The sequence below is a fragment of the Balaenoptera borealis genome, assembly GCF_965194805.1.
Source record: "Balaenoptera borealis genome assembly, chromosome: 1".
Taxonomy (NCBI): Eukaryota; Metazoa; Chordata; class Mammalia; order Artiodactyla; family Balaenopteridae; genus Balaenoptera; species Balaenoptera borealis.
In genome coordinates, this window is record NC_138860.1 from 105,605,657 (window position 1) to 105,629,019 (window position 23,363).

Consider the following 23,363-nt stretch of genomic DNA (forward strand, 5'->3'; position numbering starts at 1 on the left):
ACTGTGCCACCAGGGAAGTCCCAGAATACTCTTATTTAATACTGTCAAACAACCCTGTGAGGTAGGCAATTTAATTTACTGATAAAGAAACTATAGCTCAGGGAGATTAAGTGATTTGTTCAAGGCCACACAGTAAAAGAACAGGATTCAAAGCTGGGTCCATCGACTCCAAAGCTCATATTCTTCACTAGTATTTTATATCCTACTCAGGCTATGGTTAATGAAAACCACTGCCCTGAGCAGGGCTTTGTAATTTCCCTACCTTTTGAGAAGGCCAAAGATGCTAGGAACTCAAAGAGGAAGGGTGGGACTAAATGGAGGTAGGGCTGAAAAAAATCACCTGATGTTCATTAAAAATGCATATAATTGATGCTATAATTATAAACTCTGCTGTGATTTTTCTCTTTCAGGATTCTTCTTAAGGCTTACTTAAATCTAATTGTCCTGTTTATCCAAATGGGCTCAGGACAGCCTGTGGAGAGGGAAAAGAAACTGGAGAGGGAACAGGGCACAGGGTGTGATTTGCCCTCAGCCTCCAACCCCCCGTGGGACAGTCTTGAGTTCTGAAAAGGGACTAAAATGACTTCTACCAAGGAAACATTCCACGTTCCCCCGTGACTCCACCTTTGGTTGAAATGGAGACATGAGGGTTGAGAAAGAGGTTATCTAAAACCTCAAGAGATTCTCTGAAGAGGATGGAGATTTTCCTTTGTAATTTGACTCCTGCTGCACACCCAGCTCTACACATTCTTGGCAGTGATGTGGTTCCTGACATGACTGCAGTTACAGATTAAGTGCAAAATATGACAGGTCCTTTCAGTCAGAACCACCAACGCAAAATGCCCCATTGTTTCCCTCATTTTAAATAGCTGTCAACCATACTCTTTATTTCCCTCCAATGATTAAAATATTTTAGGGCCTGTGTTTTTTGTCTTTTTCTGCAGTGGGTGGAGAGGGGACGAGGACAGAACTGGACAGTTGCTAGATCTGATGAATTTGCATATAGCATTATTGATATAAATGTATATCCCATGAAAAGTTGGGTTTATTCTCTCTCTGTTTCAGTCATATTTACCTACCACTTGCCATTAACCATGCTAACGTTGCCCTATTATCAAAAAGTTGTTTCTAAAAAACAACATTTTTGACACCTTTGTTTAAATATTTATGAAAGATCAGTTAAAACTCAGCATTTATTTATTTTTTTTCTGAGCCTTGTTTCAAGCAATTGGTATATTTTGATCACATACTTTCTCACTTTATCAGTCATGATGAAACATGTCGGCTAGGACGGAGCACCTTACATGACACTAGGCAAGTTAACATCTCTCTTAAACATGCACTAGGTTAAGCCCTGATGTATTTGGTTCTTCCTCTCCAGGAAAGAGTTTAAGCAATCATTTAGCATTCCACAAACATTAATTAATCACCTACTACCTAGCACTGTGTTAGGTGCTTGAGATACAAAGAAGGGTAAGAAATGGTCCTTGTTCTCAAGGAACGGAAAGAGACAAGTATATCAAGTGTTACAGAGAGTAAAATAGCTTCATCTGAAGGGTAGAGTGGAACAAAAGGAAGAAACACACAACCTACATGAGGTTCTGGCCTTTCTATCCTAAGATGAAGCCACTGACCATCTCTCACTCTGACCCCTCATGACCAACAGGGCTCTGGAGAGAGAATATCGGCTGGTACCATCAGCCACCAGAAGACCTGGGCTCAGGAGTCAGATAGACCTCGTTCACATTACATATCCATCACTGAGTAAGATGTGAACTTGGCAAGTTTTTTAACCTCATTGAACCCAAATTTCTTTATCCTCAAAATAAAGCTTATTGCAAGGCAGGCAATGTTGTGAAGTGCCTAAGAGGTGAAGGTTTGCAGCTAGGCTGCCTGGATTCAACCAGGTGACCTTGGGCAAATTATTTAATCTCTCAGATTTACAAGGAAAAGATTATCTTAATCTTCTGCAAACTCTTTCAGTTTTCTTCATTTGTAAAATGGGGACAATAATGTCTTGTATCTCATTGGTTTTGGGGTGGATTAAATGATAAAAGAGCATAGAATAGTGCCTGGTACATTGTAACTGGTCAATAAATGTTAACTATCATTATTATTATTATTATTATTATTATTATATCTGCCTTATAGAGCAAGTTGAAAGTTAAATGAAATAATGGGTGCACAATAGCTAGCACAGTTCCTAACACCTAATAATCACTTACTAAATTCAACAAATGAAACTAAATGAACTAAATGCAGCATTCTCACTTTTGTTTCATCAAATCTCTGACCATGACCTTAACAGAGGGAGCTTTTAAAAAGTTAAATCAGTCATATCACAGTTCTTCTCACAGCTCTCCAGTGGTTTCCTGGCTCACTCAAAATAAAAGGCAAAGTCCGCAGAGCAACCTACAAGTCCAGAAATAACCTGGTCCCTCCCTCCCTCCCTGACCTCATGGCCTACCCCTCCATGCCTCACTCACCCTGCTGCAGTGGCACAGGATCTGGGCCGTCCTTTGAACACACCAAGGAGACTCTTATCTCCGACCCTGGCTCTTTCCTCTCCCTGGAAGGCCCATCTTCCCCCAGATACTGGCACAGATGGTATCCCTTCTTTGCTCAGTTTATCTTACCAGTGAGGCTATCCTTCATCCTGCTGTTCCCTTACTCTGCTTTATATTTCTGCTTAGGACATTGGTATCTGCTATACCATATATTTTACCTGTCTATTTTATCTAGCTCTGTCTTCCTTCCCTAGAAGGTAAAGTAACCTTAACTTTTATATAAAAAGTCTATACTTTGCTGAACATATCTGTTTAAATACTTACCAATGCTTATTTACAAAAACTGACTACAATCTGGGCCTTGAAACAAAGCTTGACAAATTTCAAACTGTTCTCACACAAAACATGTTCTCTAAACACAACTTAAAATTAAAAGTCAACAATAAAAGACAAGTAGAAAACTTATCATATACTTGGAAAGGAGAAATTAAATTGTATAGTACAAATATTTATAACCAAAAATATATAAAATATTACATATTGAAACTTGAGGGGACCAGAAAAAGTAGTTTTTAGAAAAAAATAATATAGCCTTCAATGCTTGTTTTAGAAAAGAATAAATGAGCTATACATGCGACCTAAAAAATTAGAAAAAGAACAGAAAAAAAAATAAGAAAGAATAAGTTAAAAGCAAAATTAATGGTTTAGAAAATAGGAAATATAATAAATAGGATCTATAAAATCAAAAGTTGGTTCTTTGAAAAGACTATTAAGAGACAAACCACTAGCAAGATTGATAAAGAAAGGTAGAGATGGCACAAATAAATGTTAGCAATGGAAAAGGAAAATAACTTCATATCCAGCAAAATTTATAAAACATAATAAAATAATACTTTGGTTAATTTTATGCCAATAAATTTGAAAATTTAGAAAAAATATACAAACTTTTAAAAGGAGTTCAACAACTATTAAAAACACTGACAAAGTAGTTAAACATCTTCCTATAAAGAAAACACCAGTCTCAGATGGTTTTATTTATGTGTTCTACAAAATTTACAAGGAGAAGTTTATTCTAATCTTTTGCAAACTCTTTCAGAAAAATAGAAAAAAGAGGGAACATTCCCTACCGTATTCTGTGAGTCCAATAATAACCATGATAACAGCCAGACAAGGATTATATGAGGAAATTAATTACTCGCCTATTTTACTTATGAATGTAGATTTAAGAATTCTAAACAAATATTAGATACATCATGATTAAGTTGGATTGTCTCATGAATAAAAGGCTGAGATATATAACTTTAGAAAATTCTAGAATGTTAGTCATCAGAAGAATAGATTAAAGGAGGTATAGCTTATATATTTTTTTTCTCAGAAATTTGATGTTATCCCAAGGAATATTTGGAAAAGCAAAAAACAGTAAGTTGTTTGAATTTAAACCCAAAGTTTCTAAGTTTGCTTGGCTCTGACTAATCTATTCTTTTATCACCTGGCAGAATGAAGGAACTGAAAAAGAAAGAAAATTAGACTTTAATATCTGAGTTTTGTCCTTAAAATATCCCATTTACTAAGCCTGCCACTGGAATGGCTTTATTTTCTTATATCCATACTCATGCAAACTATGCAAGAAAAGTCTTAAAAGGCACTATTTTATTACTAAGTTTGGTGATCAGCATTTCCTCCATTCTTTTATCTTGTAATTCATAATTTTAAAATAAAAAAATTGTTAATTGTGTAGAAGGACTTGTGATTTATTTATTTTTTAGTGACTAGAATAGTTTATGATCAAGTTTCCTTTGCCAGATTAAAGTAGGAATAAAGTAAAGTAAAAGATTTATTGAGCTTAACATATGACAGGCACTAGATAAAATGCTCTACAAACATTGCTTTGTATACTCCTATAAGGTTACTTATGCTTAAAGAAGTGAAGAAACTGGCTGATGGTCACTGTTTCCAGCACAGAATGTTATGAGAACTTAAGCTGAGTTCTATTTGACTTTAAGGATCAGCCTTTTTCTGCCAGATATGGGTGAGGGTGTAGGGAATGGCATACTGAAACACTTTTCTTCATAATTAGAGAAATTCTCGACTTTCTTTCTTTCACAGGGGTTTTTTTTTTTTTTTTTTCCCACTTAGGTACTTTTTGTATGGGAACCCTAACCAGATCATTTCTGTAATTTTGCTGGATACTCTATGTATCAAAGGTTTTATTGAATTGTATATAAATTCCCATTTTGATAAGCTCATTTAGCATCCATTACAGATTATGGTAATTTGTGGCAGGAATTTGATTTGATATCGAAAGGCATTGGTGAGTTTTTGTACTAGAGGAAACTTATTTGACCTCCATGTTTGATGTGTGAAAAGAATAAAAGGTAAGAGAGTTATTGTTTGACTTCGTAGCATCTTCCAGGTCTTTAAGGCTCCCCCAATTGTATTGCATTCTACCCATTTTCTCTTGATCTTTCATACTCAGTCTATCATTAATTATTTAAAATATAGTCTTAATAGCTCATGCAACTCCTCTGCCTCTTTATCATGAACCCACCCTGCCTGAAAAAGCCCCAACCTTGGAAACCTTAAAAAATATTTCTGCTGCTATTCTATTCAGGCAGCTAAATTCTAAAGGAAAAATGTTTCCCAATCATACAGTCATCCCCTCTGTAAGTTTATGTTTTGCAAGCTTGCTGAACACTGCTTACCAAATTATTTCTTATTGAAGCTAGAATTAGCTGTCGTACTCTTTTTTTCTTTGGAAACTGTCCAGTAGCTTCATTTTTCTACCCAAGCCTTCAGTTTATTTCTTCTCCACTCAGTAACAGAAAAGAATTTCCCTTTCTCTTTTTTTGGAAAACACTGAGGCCATTAGACCATCCTTTGACCCGTGCTTTAAAAGATATACTTTGCTTGTGTTGTTCATGTTTTCCATCCCAGTTAGCTGCTTAAATTTGTTTTTGTTTTCAATGATGTATCCCAAACACAATACCACCCATGGAAGAATAGTAATTACCAAGGACATCTTCTTTCTTTCTTAGGAAGCTGTACTACTTTTTCTAGTCATCTGCATTATCCCCAGGTCTCAGTGATTCTTCAAAACTCATTTTAAATGGATTAGTTAATATGTACCCAAAGTCCCTTAATATATTATCATTAAGAGCAGTTAGACTGGTGAATCTGGTTACATCCTCTTTGCTTTCTTTGCTATTATTTTATAATATTTAGAAAATATTATTTTTCAAGTGTCCATTCGTTAATATGTTTACTTGTATGTATGGGTAAATGTTCAACCATTTATTGTAATTAGCATGATTCTTTTTATAAGATCATATTGAATAAGTCCAAAATAAATAATTCAGTTCACCGCAGTTGCTATAACTGATGAATTCAGCCGTATGTTGGGACCTAGACTGGTCTTATCTCATGAACATCATTAAAATGATCTTAGGTAATCACAACAATGGAATTTTCAGACATCAGAATGATTACACACACACACACACACAAATACACACACATATTTTAAAGGTAAACTAAACCAATATAGTAGTTTAATTTATGAGCTGGAGCAGAGAATATATCTTGTGCTTTACCGTATGCCTCAGAGGGCCTACTGCAGGTCTGTGGATATAGTTGATAATCGATACTTGGATGCACGAGTGAAAGGGGCTGTGGGCATCAGCGATGCATGTAGACTCTGAAGCCAGTTGCTTACAGACTTATCCTGGGTCCATTAATCAGTATCTGTGTGACCCTGAGCAAAGATATAAACTCTCTGAGTCCCGGCTTCTCAATCATTAACTGTGGATAATAATTATATTCACTTCATAAAATTTTTGTGAGCATTAATGAATTAATACATATAAGTATTCAAAACAGTACCCAACACATAATAAACATTCAATTAGTATTCGTTATTATTGTTCAGAATAGATATGTTAAAATGGAGCCTTGTATTTTAACACTTTGTGTGTAGATATTTTCCAAAACTATTACTCCAAAATGATCTGCACAGAATGATTGCTCAATGAGGTTCTTACTGCTGTGTGGGTTAAATGAATATTTAAGCTCTAGTTCAGCTCCTGACACATGGTAGACGTCAATAATACTAGTTTCCCTCTTCCCTTTTTCTCCCCTGACCTACCATGTCCTTCAACTCATGTCTCTTTCTGACAACTGCTATTCTTATTATTGTATTATGAATAACTTTTTGGCATTGCTAATCCCACAACTTTGATCTCAAGACGTCTATTATTCTCTGGATCTTTCATGTTCATTTACAAGAAAACCTTGACTCTGTAATCAGATAAATCTGAATTTAAACCTTGGCTCTACCACTTGATCTCCTCAGGCTTTATTTGCTCATCTGCAAAAAGGTCCTTAATCTACCTTACAGGGTTGTTGAGAGGATTAGGGCAGTTATATGCTGTGTTCCCATTATAATGCCTGGCACATAGTAAGTGATCAAAATATATTACTCTAGTTCCTTCTCTCCATGAACTGATTTCCCTCATTTTGCATTTTTCTGCATTACTTTATTTCTTTAAAGGATTGAAAGAAATCTCTAGTTGACTTTGACCCATCTTTTTCACAGCATTTTGCATTTTTGTTTTCCAAAAGAACTTGAAATAGTTTTGAATCCTCCTGCTTCCTTTAAGGACTGTGCTAGGCCCTATATAGAATATAAAACTCTACAACACATCAGTTTTCCCCTCAAAACAAACCTGTAATTTATAAGCTTCATGTAAATCACTATTTGGGAGCATTAACCATCACATTTCTTACATATATCGAGTAGTGACTATGAAGTTCTCAGGTCACAAATCTGAGAATTTAAGAAAATATTTGTCTGAAACAACTTAGTTTCTGTCTCAAAAATCTCCTTTTTTCTCAGTAGCCAATAAAATAATCTTGTCAATTCTGAGTAAACCAGTCCAGTTAGGGTCTTTTCTCCTTTATCTTTTCTCTGATGTAGAATTTGATTTCTGGAGGCTCATGGTATTGTGGGAGGAGATGGGGATGGTTGAAGGGTATCTGGCCCATGATTGACAGCTGTCATTCATATTGGCTTCCACGGAGTTGCAATAGCCCTTTGAGCCATGCACAGCCCTCCATGTTGGCATCCGCAGAGATGTCCCTGCTCCCTCCTGTACCATAGTGGTGTGATCCCAGCTGCTTTCCCCTCATTACAAATCCTCTTCATTACAACTATGAGTTCCTTACCAATTTCCTGGCTAGTCTCTGCACCCTTTTCTAGGGCATAAGAAAATTATCTCCTCTCCTACATTGCTATTGGGTTTCAGGAAGCTCCATAGGACCATCTCAGGCTCTAACTGCCCCCATCCATTTCCACAACCACCTCTGCTACTGAACCTGCTCCATGACAGTAGAAAAGATTCCTGGGGACAATGTCGCCTTCAAGAATCTTCTGTGATCTTGCTATTCAAAGTGTGAACTGTAGACCAGTAGCATCGGGAACACTTGGGAACTTGTTAGAAATGCAGAATCTTGGACCCCATTCTAGAACTACTCAATCAGAAGTTCATTTCCACAAAATCTCCAGGTGATTCGTATACACATTAAAATTTGCAAAGCACTCATCCCTGAGATGCAAGACAGAGTTTCAACTTGCCCTCAGGACCCTGACCTATCTAAGGGTTCTATTGCTTTTCCCTCTCTAAGGAGCTAATTATTTTGAGGAAGGTAAGAGGAAGTAGGGTCTGGGAACCCTTCCTAGAGATCTTCACCAAGGTCTTAACAATCTTGTTTCCCATCCCCATTCAAACACTTTCTTTCCTTACCTCAGAAAAAAATTTAAACTGTCTCCTCTGGGAAGGGAAAATGCCCAGGAAATACTTGATTTAATCCTTGTATCATATAACTGGGCATTTTTAATTGAAAAGCCAAGAACTTGATATCTTTATTTTTTGGTTTGTGCTGCAACTTCCTCCCCTTCCCTTCTTCCTCACCCTGTTTCTTGGGACAATGGAACAATCCAGTCTAGTGGCCTGGATAGGGGAAGTTCAGGTAGAGGAAATACTTCACTGTATCATCCCATGACAGGAATTTTATTTATATTTTAAAATACTTCAATCTCCATTGGATCTGGGTTTTCTGGAAACCCAAAGTACATTTCTGAGACAGCAGTTCATGCTGGCATATTGAATTTCATTCTTTTAGGCTTTCTTTTCTGTCAGTAGACTTTACTATAGAATTTTTGTGTTCAGTGAATATTGGGCAAGTAAACTCATGGAAGTAACATAAGCCTCTTCCGTCTTCAATCATCTGGTTTGGTATAATATGCGATGCTTCAAATAATATGTTCTTTACTTCCTAAAGTCTTCTTTGACCCCTCAAGAGTGAGCCCTGCCTTTCCAGAATTCCAGGTATTTATTCTATGATAGCATTTAACACTCTGTTCACTATATCCCTTATTGGACTACAAGCTCACTGAAGTCAGGGTCAGTGTCTATTTCACTGTTGCGTCCTCAGTGCCTGACCCAGTACCTGGCTCATTGGAAAAGTACAAAAACTGCTTGGATGAATAAATGAACAAATTCACTGATATTATTCAAACCTTTCCTCACCTACCCTCATTACATGACAGGAAGAGAATAAGTATAAAAAGTGTCGTAGAGGTCTTTTAGTCCAATCACTGACTCAAAGTAAAAATCCTATATATAGAATCTCTACAGAGAGTCAAGCTTTTGCTAAAATATTTCCCGAAGAGGGAATATAATTAGCTTTTTCCATTTATGGGTAGTTCATATTTTTAGAAAGTGCTTTTTTAAACTGAATCAAAATCTGCCTCCTTGGTTTTATCTGCCCTTTGGAGTTTTATAGATTTGCATTTCTATAGTATAATTCTCCAAATTTGTTAAAAAGACACAAAATCAAAAAGATTTAAAAAGTGGTAAGGATGGTTTGTCTTGCACAGAAATCACCATCAACTGGAATGCCTGCTTTTTCCTCCAGTAAAATACACAGGTCTTGCTTTTGAACTAAGGTATTCACAGAAATGTCAGAAATGGAATAGGGCAGGAATGGTGGTAGGTTTTGCTACTACATTTAAGGATGGGAAATTGCCTTGAGTTTTAGCCTTGTCCTTGTTGTGAGAGAAGCATTGCTGAGGTACTTTACGATATATGTCATATAGCATGAGATGACGATTCATTTCTGGTTGTGATATCTTATATTAGAAAATGTTCATTAACATTTCTCTATGTGCTTTTGCTCTGTCCCCATATTGCTACTGCTTAGTTGGCATTGTCACCTCAAATCCTACATTCGAAAGACCAAAATTACCTTCTTTTCTTAACCAACTTCTTCTACCAATTGCTCTATCATTGACACCATTATTCCCTCAGGCTTATAAAATATGGGCTTAATTTATCCTGCTCATTCTCCCTATCCGGTCAGCTACCCAGTCATGCACATTTCTCCTCTGTAGTGTTTCTCACGTCTACTTCTTCCTCTCCAGTGATGCTGACAAATGGCCTTCACTGGCCACGTGATTCTATTTCTGCTTCCCTTCCTTACTCCAGCTTCTATCCCATTTTAATCCAAAAGGCAGACCACAGCCATACTAATTTTCTTTAATATCCTCTGTTATCAGTATGTCACCTAGTTTTAAACTTACAATGTGTTGATGTTCTACTGCACCAGAGGCTAAACTCTTCTGCCTCCATTTCAAGGTCCTTCTTCAACCCCTCTAACCCCTCAAACTGTCCAGCTTTATTTTAGCTGCTGCACCCCCCATCTACCTACCTCCCTTCCAACTCCAGGTCCACTCTTGTTGGCGCCCTTTCTCCCTGAAGCCCACCTGCATCCCCACCCACTCACGACCATGCTACATTTGCATGTGTATGATCTCCTCTCTCCTCTGGGCCAATTCTGTAGGCCACCCTTAAGTCCTATTTCCCCCACGGATTTTTGTCCTAAATATTCCAGCCTTTATTCATCTCCTTCCCTCTCTCTCCTGTATTATTTTTATTGTGAATTATAAACAAAAGGAGATAAACTTATGTGTACAGTTTTACACATGGTTATAAAGAGAACACCCAGGTTGCCACCACTCAGATGGGACATAGAACATTCTGGAACCCTGGGGGCTCACCCCTGCTCCTATGTGTCCCTTCTCAATCAATTTTATAGTACTAATAGTCTGTACCTCATAATTTAGTGCTTATAGTAATTGAGTACCATCTTGCTTTGCCTTGTGGATTAAGTGTGTTAATTTTATTCCTCCTACTCAACTGTAGGCTCTTGAAGGGTAGGCACTTTATAGATTATTCTTCAGAAACCTCACAGTGTCCTAAGCCGTGCTAGGTGTATACGGGTATTCAATAGATACTTCCTCATTGATTATAGACTAAGAAAAAGCAACACTGAGGACAAAAAAAATATGTATGTTTATGTCCACGAGTGAACATTGTGATATCTCTCAAATTCATGTTAACCTTTAGAAAATGGCACAGTTCTACTTTGTTGAGTTCTTGCCCCATATATTATGCTCCCTGGTTTCAGTTTCCTTTTCTTTCATATGGCACTCAGCTTTCCTGGAGATTTCTCAGGGAATTTCCAGTTTTGCAAAACAGAATGTGGAGGAATGCCTTGTCAGTGAATAGAAATCCATGGCAACACTGCAGAAACACCAGCGATTCTCTCTCCTATTTCGGTCAAGGAACCACTGTAATCACAAAACAGCCTTTTCTCCTCCACTGCACAACTCTTCCTCTCATGAAAAAACTTTGTATTGCATCCAAACGTCTTTAGAACTAAAAGCTTTAGCAAATGTTAGTAACATTCCCTATCTTGGAAGTTTAATCACACAGGACTTCTAACAAAGATTCTATGCCAAGAATAGAGAAGAAAAGATATATGTATAATAAATAACTAAGGAAATAGTAAACACAAAACACACATTAGTAAAAAATAAATAAATGATCTCTGAAGGAGCTCTCTGTGTACGCAAAACATTTGATTCAAGGAAATGATGCAGTGTAAACATAAAAGATGTATAAAGTATGCCAATGATGGTACAGAGAAAAACAGCATATATATTACAAGACCATAATAATTCTAGTAATTGGTGAGACCTATGAACAACTGAGCTGTTGGGTTAAATAAGCATTCTTGCATAGAAGAATCTGAGATTTAGCAGCAGAAGGAAGGAAATACACTTTTTTGTCTTATCCTAGGACTTTTATGACTGGGGCAAAAGTCATTGTATTGCAGAATTATTTCTGGCTTGGGATAGTTATAATGAGACAGTGGAGATAAGCAGGAAGGAAATCCATACTTACTGTAATGGGTTTATTTACAATAGCTTAGTTCATGCCTAGGCCCGTGAAATATCTATATCAGGCAGCATAGAAAGCTACAAATAACAGCACCTGACAATCAACCCTCAATCAGTTAAGCAACTACACTTAACTGCCAAACTTCAGATATGAAGAGAAGGACAAAAACTATTGAGAAGTCTCAGATTTTCATTCAGTCAGATTACACATATTTGCTGAGCTTCTCCCAGGTGCCAGACCCTGCTGTCGCCACTTCAGATACAATGTTGAACAAAACAGGTGAAAGTCCTTGCTCTTGTGGAGAGACAACATTCTAGTGAAGATATGCTGATAGTGATTCATATAGTGTGATAGGAATCTGTGAATAAGAGTTTACTTTTATGAACTTCAAAAACAAAAGTAGACATTGTTTATTTCGCGGCAAAACCATAGAAAGCCTATAAGTAACCAGAAGCCTCACGATGGTGGTTGACTGTAGGGACGGAAGAGCCAGATCAATAGGATCAAGAAGGAACAAACAGGTAGCTTCAATGACATCGGTGATATTGAGGTTATGAGCTTGGGTAATGGATTGATAGGTGCTTGTTTTATTATTTTGCTTTACAATCTAAGTAAGAGTGACATAATTTCTTTTGTACATATCGAATATTACATCATAAAGTTTTTGGTTTTTTTTTAATGAAGGGAGAAAGAAGATGGCAGTGATTTTTTAAAAAGGACCAAGAGGGCAGGGCATGAAATTTATTTTCTCACAGTTCTGGAGTCTGGCAGTCCAAGATCAGGGTGACAGCGTGTCAGCTTCTGGTGAGAGCTCTCTTCCTGGCTTGCAGATGGCCACCTTCTACACGGCCGAGAGAGAGAGAGAGCAAGCTCTCTGGTGCCTTGTCTTATATAAGGACACTAATCCCATTATGAGGGCCCCACCTTCATGACCTTGTCTAAATCTAATTATCTCCCAAAGTCCCCATCTCCAAATACTACCGCATTGGGGGTTAGGGCTTCAACATATGAATTTTGAGGAGAGACAAACATTCCGTCTATAACAGACTCCGTGCAGAGGGTTTATTGAGGAATGTTCTCAGAAGATATAAGAAAATGAAAAGTCAGGACTGGGCAGAAGTAGAAACTGACCAGGAATGAGGTTGCAACTGAGGCCTCAACCTATCTGACGAGGAGATGTGGAGCTGGGATAGACCTTCAGAGATATAGTGAACTAAGGCAAAGGGGTAGTCATTGGCTGTTGGTTGCTCCCTCAGGGACATACTCCTGAGCAAGACAGTATCCAGGGAGAAATGCAGTTATGAGCCATCAGTAGCTGATGGTTCCAGCAGCTGGAGGATGGGTGTTTAAGCCCTGAAGAAGTGATCTGGGAAAAACACGACTGTAATCTCCAAAGTTTTAGGAGTTAGAATATCATGGTGATTAAAACAGATGGCAGTTAAAATCTGAGTTCTGTGTGGCCTACAGAAGTTCATTGAAATCTATTAAAATTTTTTTCTCATCTGTAAAAAATGGTTATAATAATACTATAATAATATAAAATAACATAATATATTTTATATTGTAGTTATTATATATTTTTTTCTAACAATTGTTATAAGGATTACATAAACTTAAAAATTTATAAAGAAACTTGTTGAAGTGCCTGACACATTCAGTAAATGGTAGCAATTATTATTACTATGTTAATATCTTATATACTTTCTGAAACAAGATTGAATATATACAAATAAACAGTCAGATTCCTCAATTAGTTCATAGGATAAAAAATTTATGTGAGAAGTTTTCAGTACCTACTGATATCAGTGCCTTGGAAGTTTTCTGAATTATAGTCCCAATTCTCACACAGGTGTCTGAGATGGCAAATGGATTTAATCTCAAGCTCCAGCCAAGAGCAATCTGTAGTAGCTGCTGAGAATGTAGTGTTAGAAAACTTTCTATGGAGATTTCCACTTCCAGTTAGACTATAGGTAGATGTGAAAGAACTCCACTCCTACAGTAACAACAAGGAAAAAACCCAAGCAAAGTTTAAAAATCACACTTTTTTTATGGGGCTAGACAAGAAAGAGGGGCATAAGGAAACCTTTAAGAACTAAGTTACCGAGCAATATGGGCCACACCTGTAGGGTCAGGAAGCTGTGGCTGTCTCCATACCTGGGTGGTGGAGGAGGTACCTGTTCTGTGTCCAGATGGACGGAAGAGCTGGTTTGTCATAGGTGGAGAAACAGCATGAATGAGGATAAATCAGCTTAGCCTTTGCCTTAAATGACAGAATGCACTAATGAAACAGAATGACATCTGGAAAAGTCCCATATCCAAAGCAAATTGCTATGTCTGACAGTCCTCTATAACCCCACTCTGAATTTGGGCTGAGAACACAGTGGGTGTTGAGGGGGTGAAAGTGTAGTCCCTGGCATTCTTGCGGTAATTAGATTCCAGGGATCTGCCCAATCTTGTCCAAAAAGTGAACCAAATATATCTTAAAATTCAGCACCATTGACTGCCAGCTCAACTACCAATAAAATAAAAAAGACAGAAAGAGGCACGGGAGGATGTAAGTTGGACTAATCACAAGTGAACTTCAAAGCAAAAACAAATCCCTGGAATTTCTAGAACTGAAAAGTGTAACATTTGAAATTAAAATTTCATTGGACATGTTTAACAACAGATAGATCACTGAAGAAAAAAATTAGTGAATTTTTTTTAAAAAGTTAATAGAGGGCTTCCCTGGTGGCACAGTGGTTGAGAGTCTGCCTGCTAGTGCAGGGGACACGGGTTCGAGCCCTGGTCTGGGAGGATCCCACATGCCGCGGAGCGACTAAGCCCGTGGGCCACAACTGCTGAGCCTGCGCATCTGGAGCCTGTGCTCCGCAACAAGAGAGGCCGCGATAGTGAGGGGCCCGCGCACCACGATGAAGAGTGGCCACTGCTTGCCGCAACTGGTGAAAGCCCTTGCACAGAAACGAAGACCCAGCACAGCCAAAAATAAATTAAAAAAAAAAAAAAAAGTTAATAGAAATTATCTAGACTGAAGAAGAGAGGTAAAGTGATTTTAGAAAACGAACAAAGTATCAGGAATTGTGAGCTAATATCAGATGGTCTTACATGTGTTTAATTGGTGTCCCAGAAAGGGAGGAGAGAGACAAAGGGACACAAAAGATATCTGATGAAAGAGAAGCCTAAAATTTTCCAAATGTGATGAACTAATACATTTTCACTGTGGGGGGTGGCATATAGGCATCTGCTTTACCAATATATATTTTAATTTAATTTTTAAACTTTTCATATTAAAAAAGATCAATGTTGAAGAAAAGAGGTTTTGGAATTAGACTGCTTGTGCTTGAATCTCTGATCCGTAATTATCAGTGAGTCACCTTAGTCAAATTTCTTTAGCCCTCCTAAGCTCTACCTCCTGCATCTGTAAACTGGGTAGAATAGCATATTCACTTCATAGAGAACAATATGAAATAATAAATGTTAAGTTTTTAGCATAGTTCCCGGCACCTAGAAAGAACTTAATAAATGTAAAATTTCTCCTTCCCCTCCCCTTCCTCTTCCTCCTCCATAGTCTCTTTCTCTTTCTTCTTCGTCATCACCTAGGCAATTTTCAGCCAGTGGTCATGTCTATGCCCAAAGGCCAAAGTCATATCTGATACAGAAAACTGTAAGGCTCTTTCCTGACCACCCTAATTCAAGGTAAAGTTGCTTCAAATACATCATAAATGAGGTACTATATATGATCATCACCCAGAGAGGGTGAGCCAGCATATAGATGATGCAAGAGACTGCAATAATCAGGTCTGTCCATATCTGAAGACTTATTCTCTGGCCAAGCACACCTCTCTGCTGAGGGCACCACAAGGCCTGGAAAATGGTATCTAGTAGCCCACTACTCAGTGACTAAGCTTTTGTTCTGGAGAGAAAGCAGAACAATTCAAGTAACCTATCAAGGACATCATGGTTTCCTACTTCCTTCCTAACCAAGTTTAGCATTCATTTTGCCTTTCTGGCAGAAAAATACACTGGAATGATGTCTGTTTGGACAGTCTAGATCAACTCTGTGTCCCTCCCTGATGATCAGTGATCCTTTATATCTGGACTATTTTTCTCTATTGCACCATCTGGCATCTGTCCCTGAGGAAAAATAGGGCTGATTTTCTTGCATACACAGCCTTAACATTTTTATCCTAAAATGACAAGGGAGAGCATTTCCAGCTTTTAGCTTTGTAAAAACCACTGTTTATACACTTTTTAAGTTAGTGTTTATTTCTACTCTAGGTTGTGATCTTTAGACCAGTTTATCAATTCAAACATTTTAATGTATTTAATTAACAACTATTTATTTACCAGACACCTTTCTTGGTGGCGGGGGGGTACATTAATGAATATAGCAAAAATATGATGAAGATCTTGCCTTTGTTGAGCTTACAGCCTAGTGAGGAAGAAAGAGAACAGTAGAACAACACCACTGACTTGAGGACAACAGCCTTACGATGACGGCACAACCAGCATCTACCATCATGTAAGGTCAAATCCTTTGGACAGATATAAGTATCTATAAAACCTCCTAATGGTTCTGCTTCTCTGATTGAACCCTGAGTGATACAAGTATTGGGCAGGTTTCCGTAGGTGTTCCTCATCTGAGAAGCTCCAGGCAAGGCAGGAAATAAGAGGCACACAGAAAAAAACTATCAGTTTCCTCCTGTGCAAAACTGGCTGAAGCAGCTATCGGACAGATAGCGGCAGCAGCGGCAGGAGTAAGAGGTGAGGCTGAAAGGATTTGAAGTGGCACACAACAGGTGTCTGACACCGCATTCTATAATCAAAAAATATGCATTGGACGCTAGGGAACTACTCAATTCAATTGGGGGAGGGCACATCAAGGGAAGGATTCATGGATCTCTATCCCTGGAGAACAATGTCCTCAAATAAATGTCATCACACTTGTTATAGTCATTGTAACATTCCATTTTTATCATCATCATTTGTTCCTTACCTTAGTCTTGGATTCTTTTGGGTTTTAATTGAATATCCATCTTTGGTAAGGAGACCAATGCTTCTGCTGCTATAAAAAGTGCAACTTGTTGATGTGAAGGTGGAATGAATTCAAATGCTCCTAGTTTGATAGTGTGAAACACCAAATCTACCAGATCAACAGCATGGGACCTTTTAGAGTCTCTTCAAATAGGATGCCTGTTTTGTTTTCTGGACAGGTTCCCGGCACTTGTCTTTTAAATGCAGGCTTTAACACTGTATTTGCTTTATAACTCTCACCTCTCTTTTCCTTTCTTAACTTATCTTTAGCAACAGGAGAGGATTTGGGAGCTGTAAAAAAATGGTGACAAAAAAAGTAGACTGGGCTTAGTACATATTCATAGTAATGTGTGCAATGTTTGCAAAATTCTTTCTTATGTTTTGCCTGAACATAAATATTTACAACATAAGCCAATGCCGACTGTAAATAGCCATTTTTATACTATTAAAAAGAAACTATGAAATCTGGTCTTTCATTAACTAGCTTTGTGTCTTTGGGTAAATAATGTAAACTCTCTGGGTTTCAGCTTATTCTTTTGTATATAATAAGGTGTTTTGGTTAAATAAATTTTATTCTATTTTAAAATTCTATTATTCAGGCTTTCATTTTGGAATAAAATTTCCAATCACCAAAGAAGCCCAGAAAAATACCAGGAAATGTAACATTATTTCAATTATTATTATTACTGAGTTTCAAATTTCACTGGTGTTAATAGTTTGATTTAATAGCACCTTGTTAATGGAGTTGTTTATTCTCTTAACCAGGGAAAAAGTAATATCCAAATGCTTATTATACTGGACATATTGTCTTTAGATTTTTATCACTTAAAAGAGGCAGAAAAAAATTACTTTTCATACTGTTTAAAGGAAATGAAACAATTAATTTCTAATAGCAATAAATCAGTTAAATGAAAGTTCTACACACCACACCCCTTGACAAGCACCTTGAAAGAAAGATTAAAACTGTTGCAAAATCCTTGTAGCATCAAAAACTCCCAATTTTCTTGGGAAGTTCCCCTGATTCCTGAAATTCAAAAAGTCTAAAGAACTGGATCTGATGAAAACTGAAAGAAAATCCCCTAACAATTGTGTTTAGCAATATTTTAAAAGAACAAAGTTTAAAATCTTAGTGGGTGAGTTGGACCGGATGTGAGACATTCTGAGATCATCTTCTTTGACCTGATTGCTATCAGACATAAAAATAAATCCAAACCAGTAGCCAGGAAGGGCTGCACTTCTCTGCATACAATGAAAGCTAATCAAACTCTCTGACAGTAATGAAACTAAAGAATGAAAAGTAAAGAAGGTGAAGAAGAGGAAAAGAAGCTTCTAAAACTTAGAAACAAGAAAAGTAGTTTTACCATGCAGGATGCTTTTGACTACCTTTGCCACCAGTGGCACTATCATTTATTAAACCTCTGTTTCCCAATATTCCACCGAATATTTTACGTACATTATACTTTACGTGCATGGATGGATAGCTCAGCTTGAGGGTAAGTGCATCCACTTAAGCAGTTCAGTTGTGTCGATAGATTTGGGCAAATCTGTTTTCATGAAGGTGCTGAGGATCCCCCTGGAAAACAACTAACCTTATACAAAGAACCAGATATCACATGCCTAACCCAATATCAAGCCTTAGTCATCAGAAAGGAGGAGAGAGGAGAGTTCACTCACTCCTCGAGTGGCTTCTGTGTCACTTGGATTTACGTCTTGCTCATGGACCCTGTCTGGGTCAGGGAGAGAGAGTCAGGTGAGAGTGAGAGAGAATGTGCTCTAAAAGAGCATTTCCACTAAAACCCTGAAGTATTGGTACTCCTCTAATGCAGTGTAACATAAATGAGGGAGAGAGACATGTCCCTTATTTATCACAATCCAACAAATAGTTTTAGCACATTGAGAGAGAAGTGTGTAACAGGTGACTATAGAGCCCTTTGGTGAGAGGTAGCAAATGCTTAAGAAGGGCAGTGGGATCTGCTGGATGTCCCATGATAACTGACTGGATATATTCAGTAGCACTTCTGGAAATTCACTATTACTTCCAGAAAGTTTGGAGGCCAAAAAATGGGTGTATTCCAGGAAAGGCTAAATGGTCATAACAAATGTGTCACTTCTGTTTACAAGCCAGTGATGAGAAGAAGTCCTATAGCCTTGCCTAACAGCATGTAGGCAATATTGGGGAACCATAAAGGGTGGATGCTGTAAGAAACAAGCAGGTGAGGGCAAAAGCTTGTGAAATATACTCTTAATTTGACCTCATTCATTCCCACATACCAGTGAGACCAAGGATAATAGTCTATATACATAATACTTTTATTTAATCCTCATGACAGATTCAGAGAAGTTATGTAACTTACTAGAAGTCACACAGCTGTTTCAGTTCTGCTTGACTCCAAAACTATTTTTTTTTATTATTCCATGTTTGCCAAAAAGCTATATGCTTTAAAATAATCCCAAACATTTACTAAGTTTCTGCTCCATTCTTCATTATCTCATTTAGTTTTTTTACAACAACCCAGTGAGGTAAGATTGGTATTATCCTCAATTGGTTCAGAGAAGTTAAATAATTTGATCTAAGTCACAAAGCCTTCAAGAAGAGATATGGCTTAAGCCCAGATTTCCTGCCTTCAACTGGAGAGCTATTTCCATTCACTCTTTCACAATCGCACCCAGAAAGGTTAAGAATTTGCCCAGGGTCACACAACTAGCAAGCAATGGACTGGAATTTCAAATCAAATCACACAACTGCCAGTCTCATGCTTTTCGCATCGCAACGCCTCTCCTTAGTGATGCAGACACTTCATTTATACCTATTATCAATGTCATCAATCTCAGGCTGTAAAACTTAGTTCACTGGAAACTACTGGTTCATTCAGTGACTGCTACTCTGGAGAATAATAGCTTATTTCTAATTTAAAACTTTATTTTTCATTTGAATATGTCATTGAACATCTCTAAAGCATAAACTCCTTTGTTCTTCACACTTTGAACAAAAATAACTTTTCCATTAATTGTATTAGACATCAAGTACGCAAGACGAATGCTTAACTCTAACCCATGGGATGTTTTCAAGGCAGAATCTATAAAGAAAAACTCAAACAATGTCAGTTGACATAAACTCAGATGGAAAACAGGTGAAAGACTAACAGGAAAAAAGAATTTAAGGGAAATAGATACTGAATACTGACTAAGGATTGAGCACAATTATTTTTTTCTAAATGTGTGTCATGAATAATGGTAGGAAAGATCCTATAGTGAGAATATACTAGGGTGTAGATAGAATCAAAGCAGGGAGGAGAAAACTAGAGAAAGTCAAGAGTTGTTTGCATATCAACTAATTTACAGGTTATTTCTCACTGCAAAACCTATGCAGATAGGGTTTGAGACCTGTCTCAAGTAGATTAAACTTTGTTTATTGGTAAATAGACTGATTCCTGCATACTGGCTCTCAACTACACTCTTTGTTTAAAAATAGCCTTTAATAACAGGACATATTTCTAAGATGACCCACACTAATCTATCTTCAAATTATTGTGAAAACAAGGGGTGTTTAGATTTAGCTTTCACCATTTTCCCTAAAGGGCAAACAACTGGCTCCAGTCAGAGAGACCATTAAAATGACTGCCTTTAAATACAAAGTTAATGCAGAGAGTCTACAGCAGGGTCTCAACTCTGGCTACTCTTTTTTTTTTTTTCTTTAGCTATGTACAGTCAATTTTAATCTATACTTTAAAACTTCCAATTATTACCATTTAAAATATTTCCTTGGCAGCTAAGTCACCATAAGCGTAAAAAAAAAAAAAAAAAACCAGGAAGTTATCTACTTTGTAATAAATGAAATATTTGCTGAATAGTAAGGCTATGCTATTTTTGGAGACGTTTATGTTTACATTTAGTTGAAAATCATTATAATTCACTATAATTACTTCACAGCTAAATAACACATTTAAACTGCAAGCTAATAAAAAGGAATGAAATTATTTGTAATGAGGTGGATGGACCTAGAGTCTGTCATACAGAGTGAAGTAAGTCAGAAAGAGAAAAACAAATACCGCATGCTAACACACATATATGGAATCTAAAAAAACGGTACTGATGAACCTAGTGGCAGGACAGGAATAAAGATGCAGACGTAGAGAACAAACTTGAGGACTCAGGGGAAAAGGGGAAGGTGGGATGAAGTGAGAGAGTAACAGTTACATATATACACTACCAAATGTAAAATAGCTAATGGGAAGCAGCTGCATAGCACAGGAAGATCAGCTCGATGCTTTGTGACCACCTAGAGGGGTGGGATAGGGAGGGTGGGAGGGAGGCTCAAGAGGGAGGGGATGGGGGATATATGTATACATATAGTTGATTTGCTTTGTTGTACAGCAGAAACTGACACATTTTAAAGCAGTTATACTCCAATAAAGATATTAAATAAATAAATAAATAAACTACAGGCTAATTTCCACTACTGCCATAGTTAATCACAATTATTTCTTTTTTAAAATTTTATTTATTTTTTTAACTTTTATTTTATAATGTAGTATAGTTGATTAACAATGTTGTGTTAATTTCAGGTGTACAGCAAAGAGTGAATTAACTCAGACAGAAAAAGACAAATATATGATATCGCCTGTATGTGGAATCTAAAAAATATAATACAAATGAATTTATTTACAAAACAGAAACAAACTCACAGACTTAGAGAACGAACTTATTATGGTTACCAGCGGGGAAGGGTAGCAGGGAGGGACAGGTTGGGAGTTTGGGATTGACATGTACACACGGCTATATTTAAAAGGGATAACCAACAAGTACCTACTGTATAGCACAGGGAACTCTGCTCAATATCTGTAATAACTTAAATGGGAAAAGAACTTGAAAAAGAATAGATACTTGTATGTAGATAACTGACTACTCTTTAGAATCGCCTGAGGAACTGTCAATAAACACTGCCAGGTGGCCCCCCACCGCCCCCACAGTCATTCTAACTTAATTGGAGTAGGGGAACCCAAACAACTATGTATGTTTAAAATATTATTCCTAGGTAATCTGACATCTAATCTATAGCCTTCCACTATCAGTAATGTATGAGTGTGCATTTCTTTGAATAATCAGCCAGCCCCCCCAAACAAACACAACACAAGCCCTAACACATGGAAGATTAGCCATGTCATGCTGTGACTGGTTTGAGTTATTATTATGTTTTTAGTTTAATAGTTTAATTATTAGTGTATTCTTAGCAAACGCATATCACTACTGGTGATGAATCACAGTTTTAATGTGAGAAATCATAACAAGTTGGTGTTAAATCTTTTACCTTAATGAACATGGTAAAAACCTTTTCCACGTCTTATTGTTAAATTTAAAGCTTTATCTTTAGCAATTCTCTCCGTTCACGTCTGTGCACTTCCTTGCACACGGTGTGATGGCTCTCAGCATGTCTGCTGTCTTTGTTCTTATATTCACCTATTCCTTTGTAATGTGGTAATTAGTTTTAAGATAAAAGCCAATCCCGACTAGGAGAGTACTGAGCTATTATTACAACTGGCTAATGTACCGCTGGAAGACCATGCACAGTAAGCCAGAAAAATGGTTTTTCTTATGTTCTCTCATTGGTTTATTACTACAATTAAGGAAACCTTGGACAAAATTTAGCTCTTAAGCAGAGAATAGAGATGGAAAAAAGTAAAGTACATAAAGATGAAAAACAGTGAGTTTTCAGGGAACAATTACTAAACCTAAGTCATTTTATATCCCAGAAGAGCAGGGTTTCAGCATCCAACCCTGATCCACTGGTGGAGAGGGAGTCTGAAATTCTATATATCCTCTGAAATGACAAGCAAAATAATGTGTGTGTGTATGTGCGGTTTTCGGGAGGGAGACACCCTTGACCTTTACCAAAGGCTTATGAGTGAGGCATCAACAAATTGATTTGAAGGAAAATTCTCTGCTCTAATCTTCTCTTTCTTACCAGTAACCAATACTGACTCCTTTGACCACTCTTCTCTTAGGATCCCTCTGCTGGTATAGCCCATAAGTATGTGCTACATTGCTTCAGTGTGTCCTTGCAAGAATTCCTAATTAATGAATATTGGAATCAGGCTTGTCTCTTATGTACAAAGGCCACTAGGGCCAGGATTTTAATTTCCTGAACAACAACTGCTGCAACTTCTCTTCCTTTCCTGCCAACACTGCCTCTAGTGATATTGTCTTCATCTTCTTTTTCCAGACTTTTTCATGTCTACTTGATTAGTGGGTGGACCTGCTAGCTAGGTGCCATTGAAGCTTAGCACCTACCTAGATCCATGCTCTTCTCCCTTGCTCCATGGAGGGGCAGGTTGACATCCTCTATGAGAGGGCAAGACCTCAGCTCTCCTGAGTGAGTGGGAAGATAGAAAACAGGGTCACCATCTCATTATTTCTTAACACTGCATCAAGGTCTATCCATTTATTTATCCATGGCTCTATTCTTTTGCATGGAGAATTATCTATTTCCTATTTCAGTGCTGTTGGAATGCATTTGTGTGTGTAA

At 37.3% G+C, this 23,363-nt stretch overlaps 1 protein-coding gene across 1 annotated transcript in view; it reads left to right on the plus strand.

Annotated features, from left to right (window-relative positions):
- Positions 1–23,363, plus strand: part of EXTL2 (exostosin like glycosyltransferase 2) — a 54,055-nt gene extending 30,692 nt beyond the window's left edge. Inside the window, exon 5 of the mRNA XM_082385884.1 lies at positions 411–23,363. Coding sequence (XP_082242010.1) covers positions 411–422 — 12 coding nt within the window. The 3' untranslated portion in view covers positions 423–23,363. The remainder of the gene's footprint in view (positions 1–410) is intronic.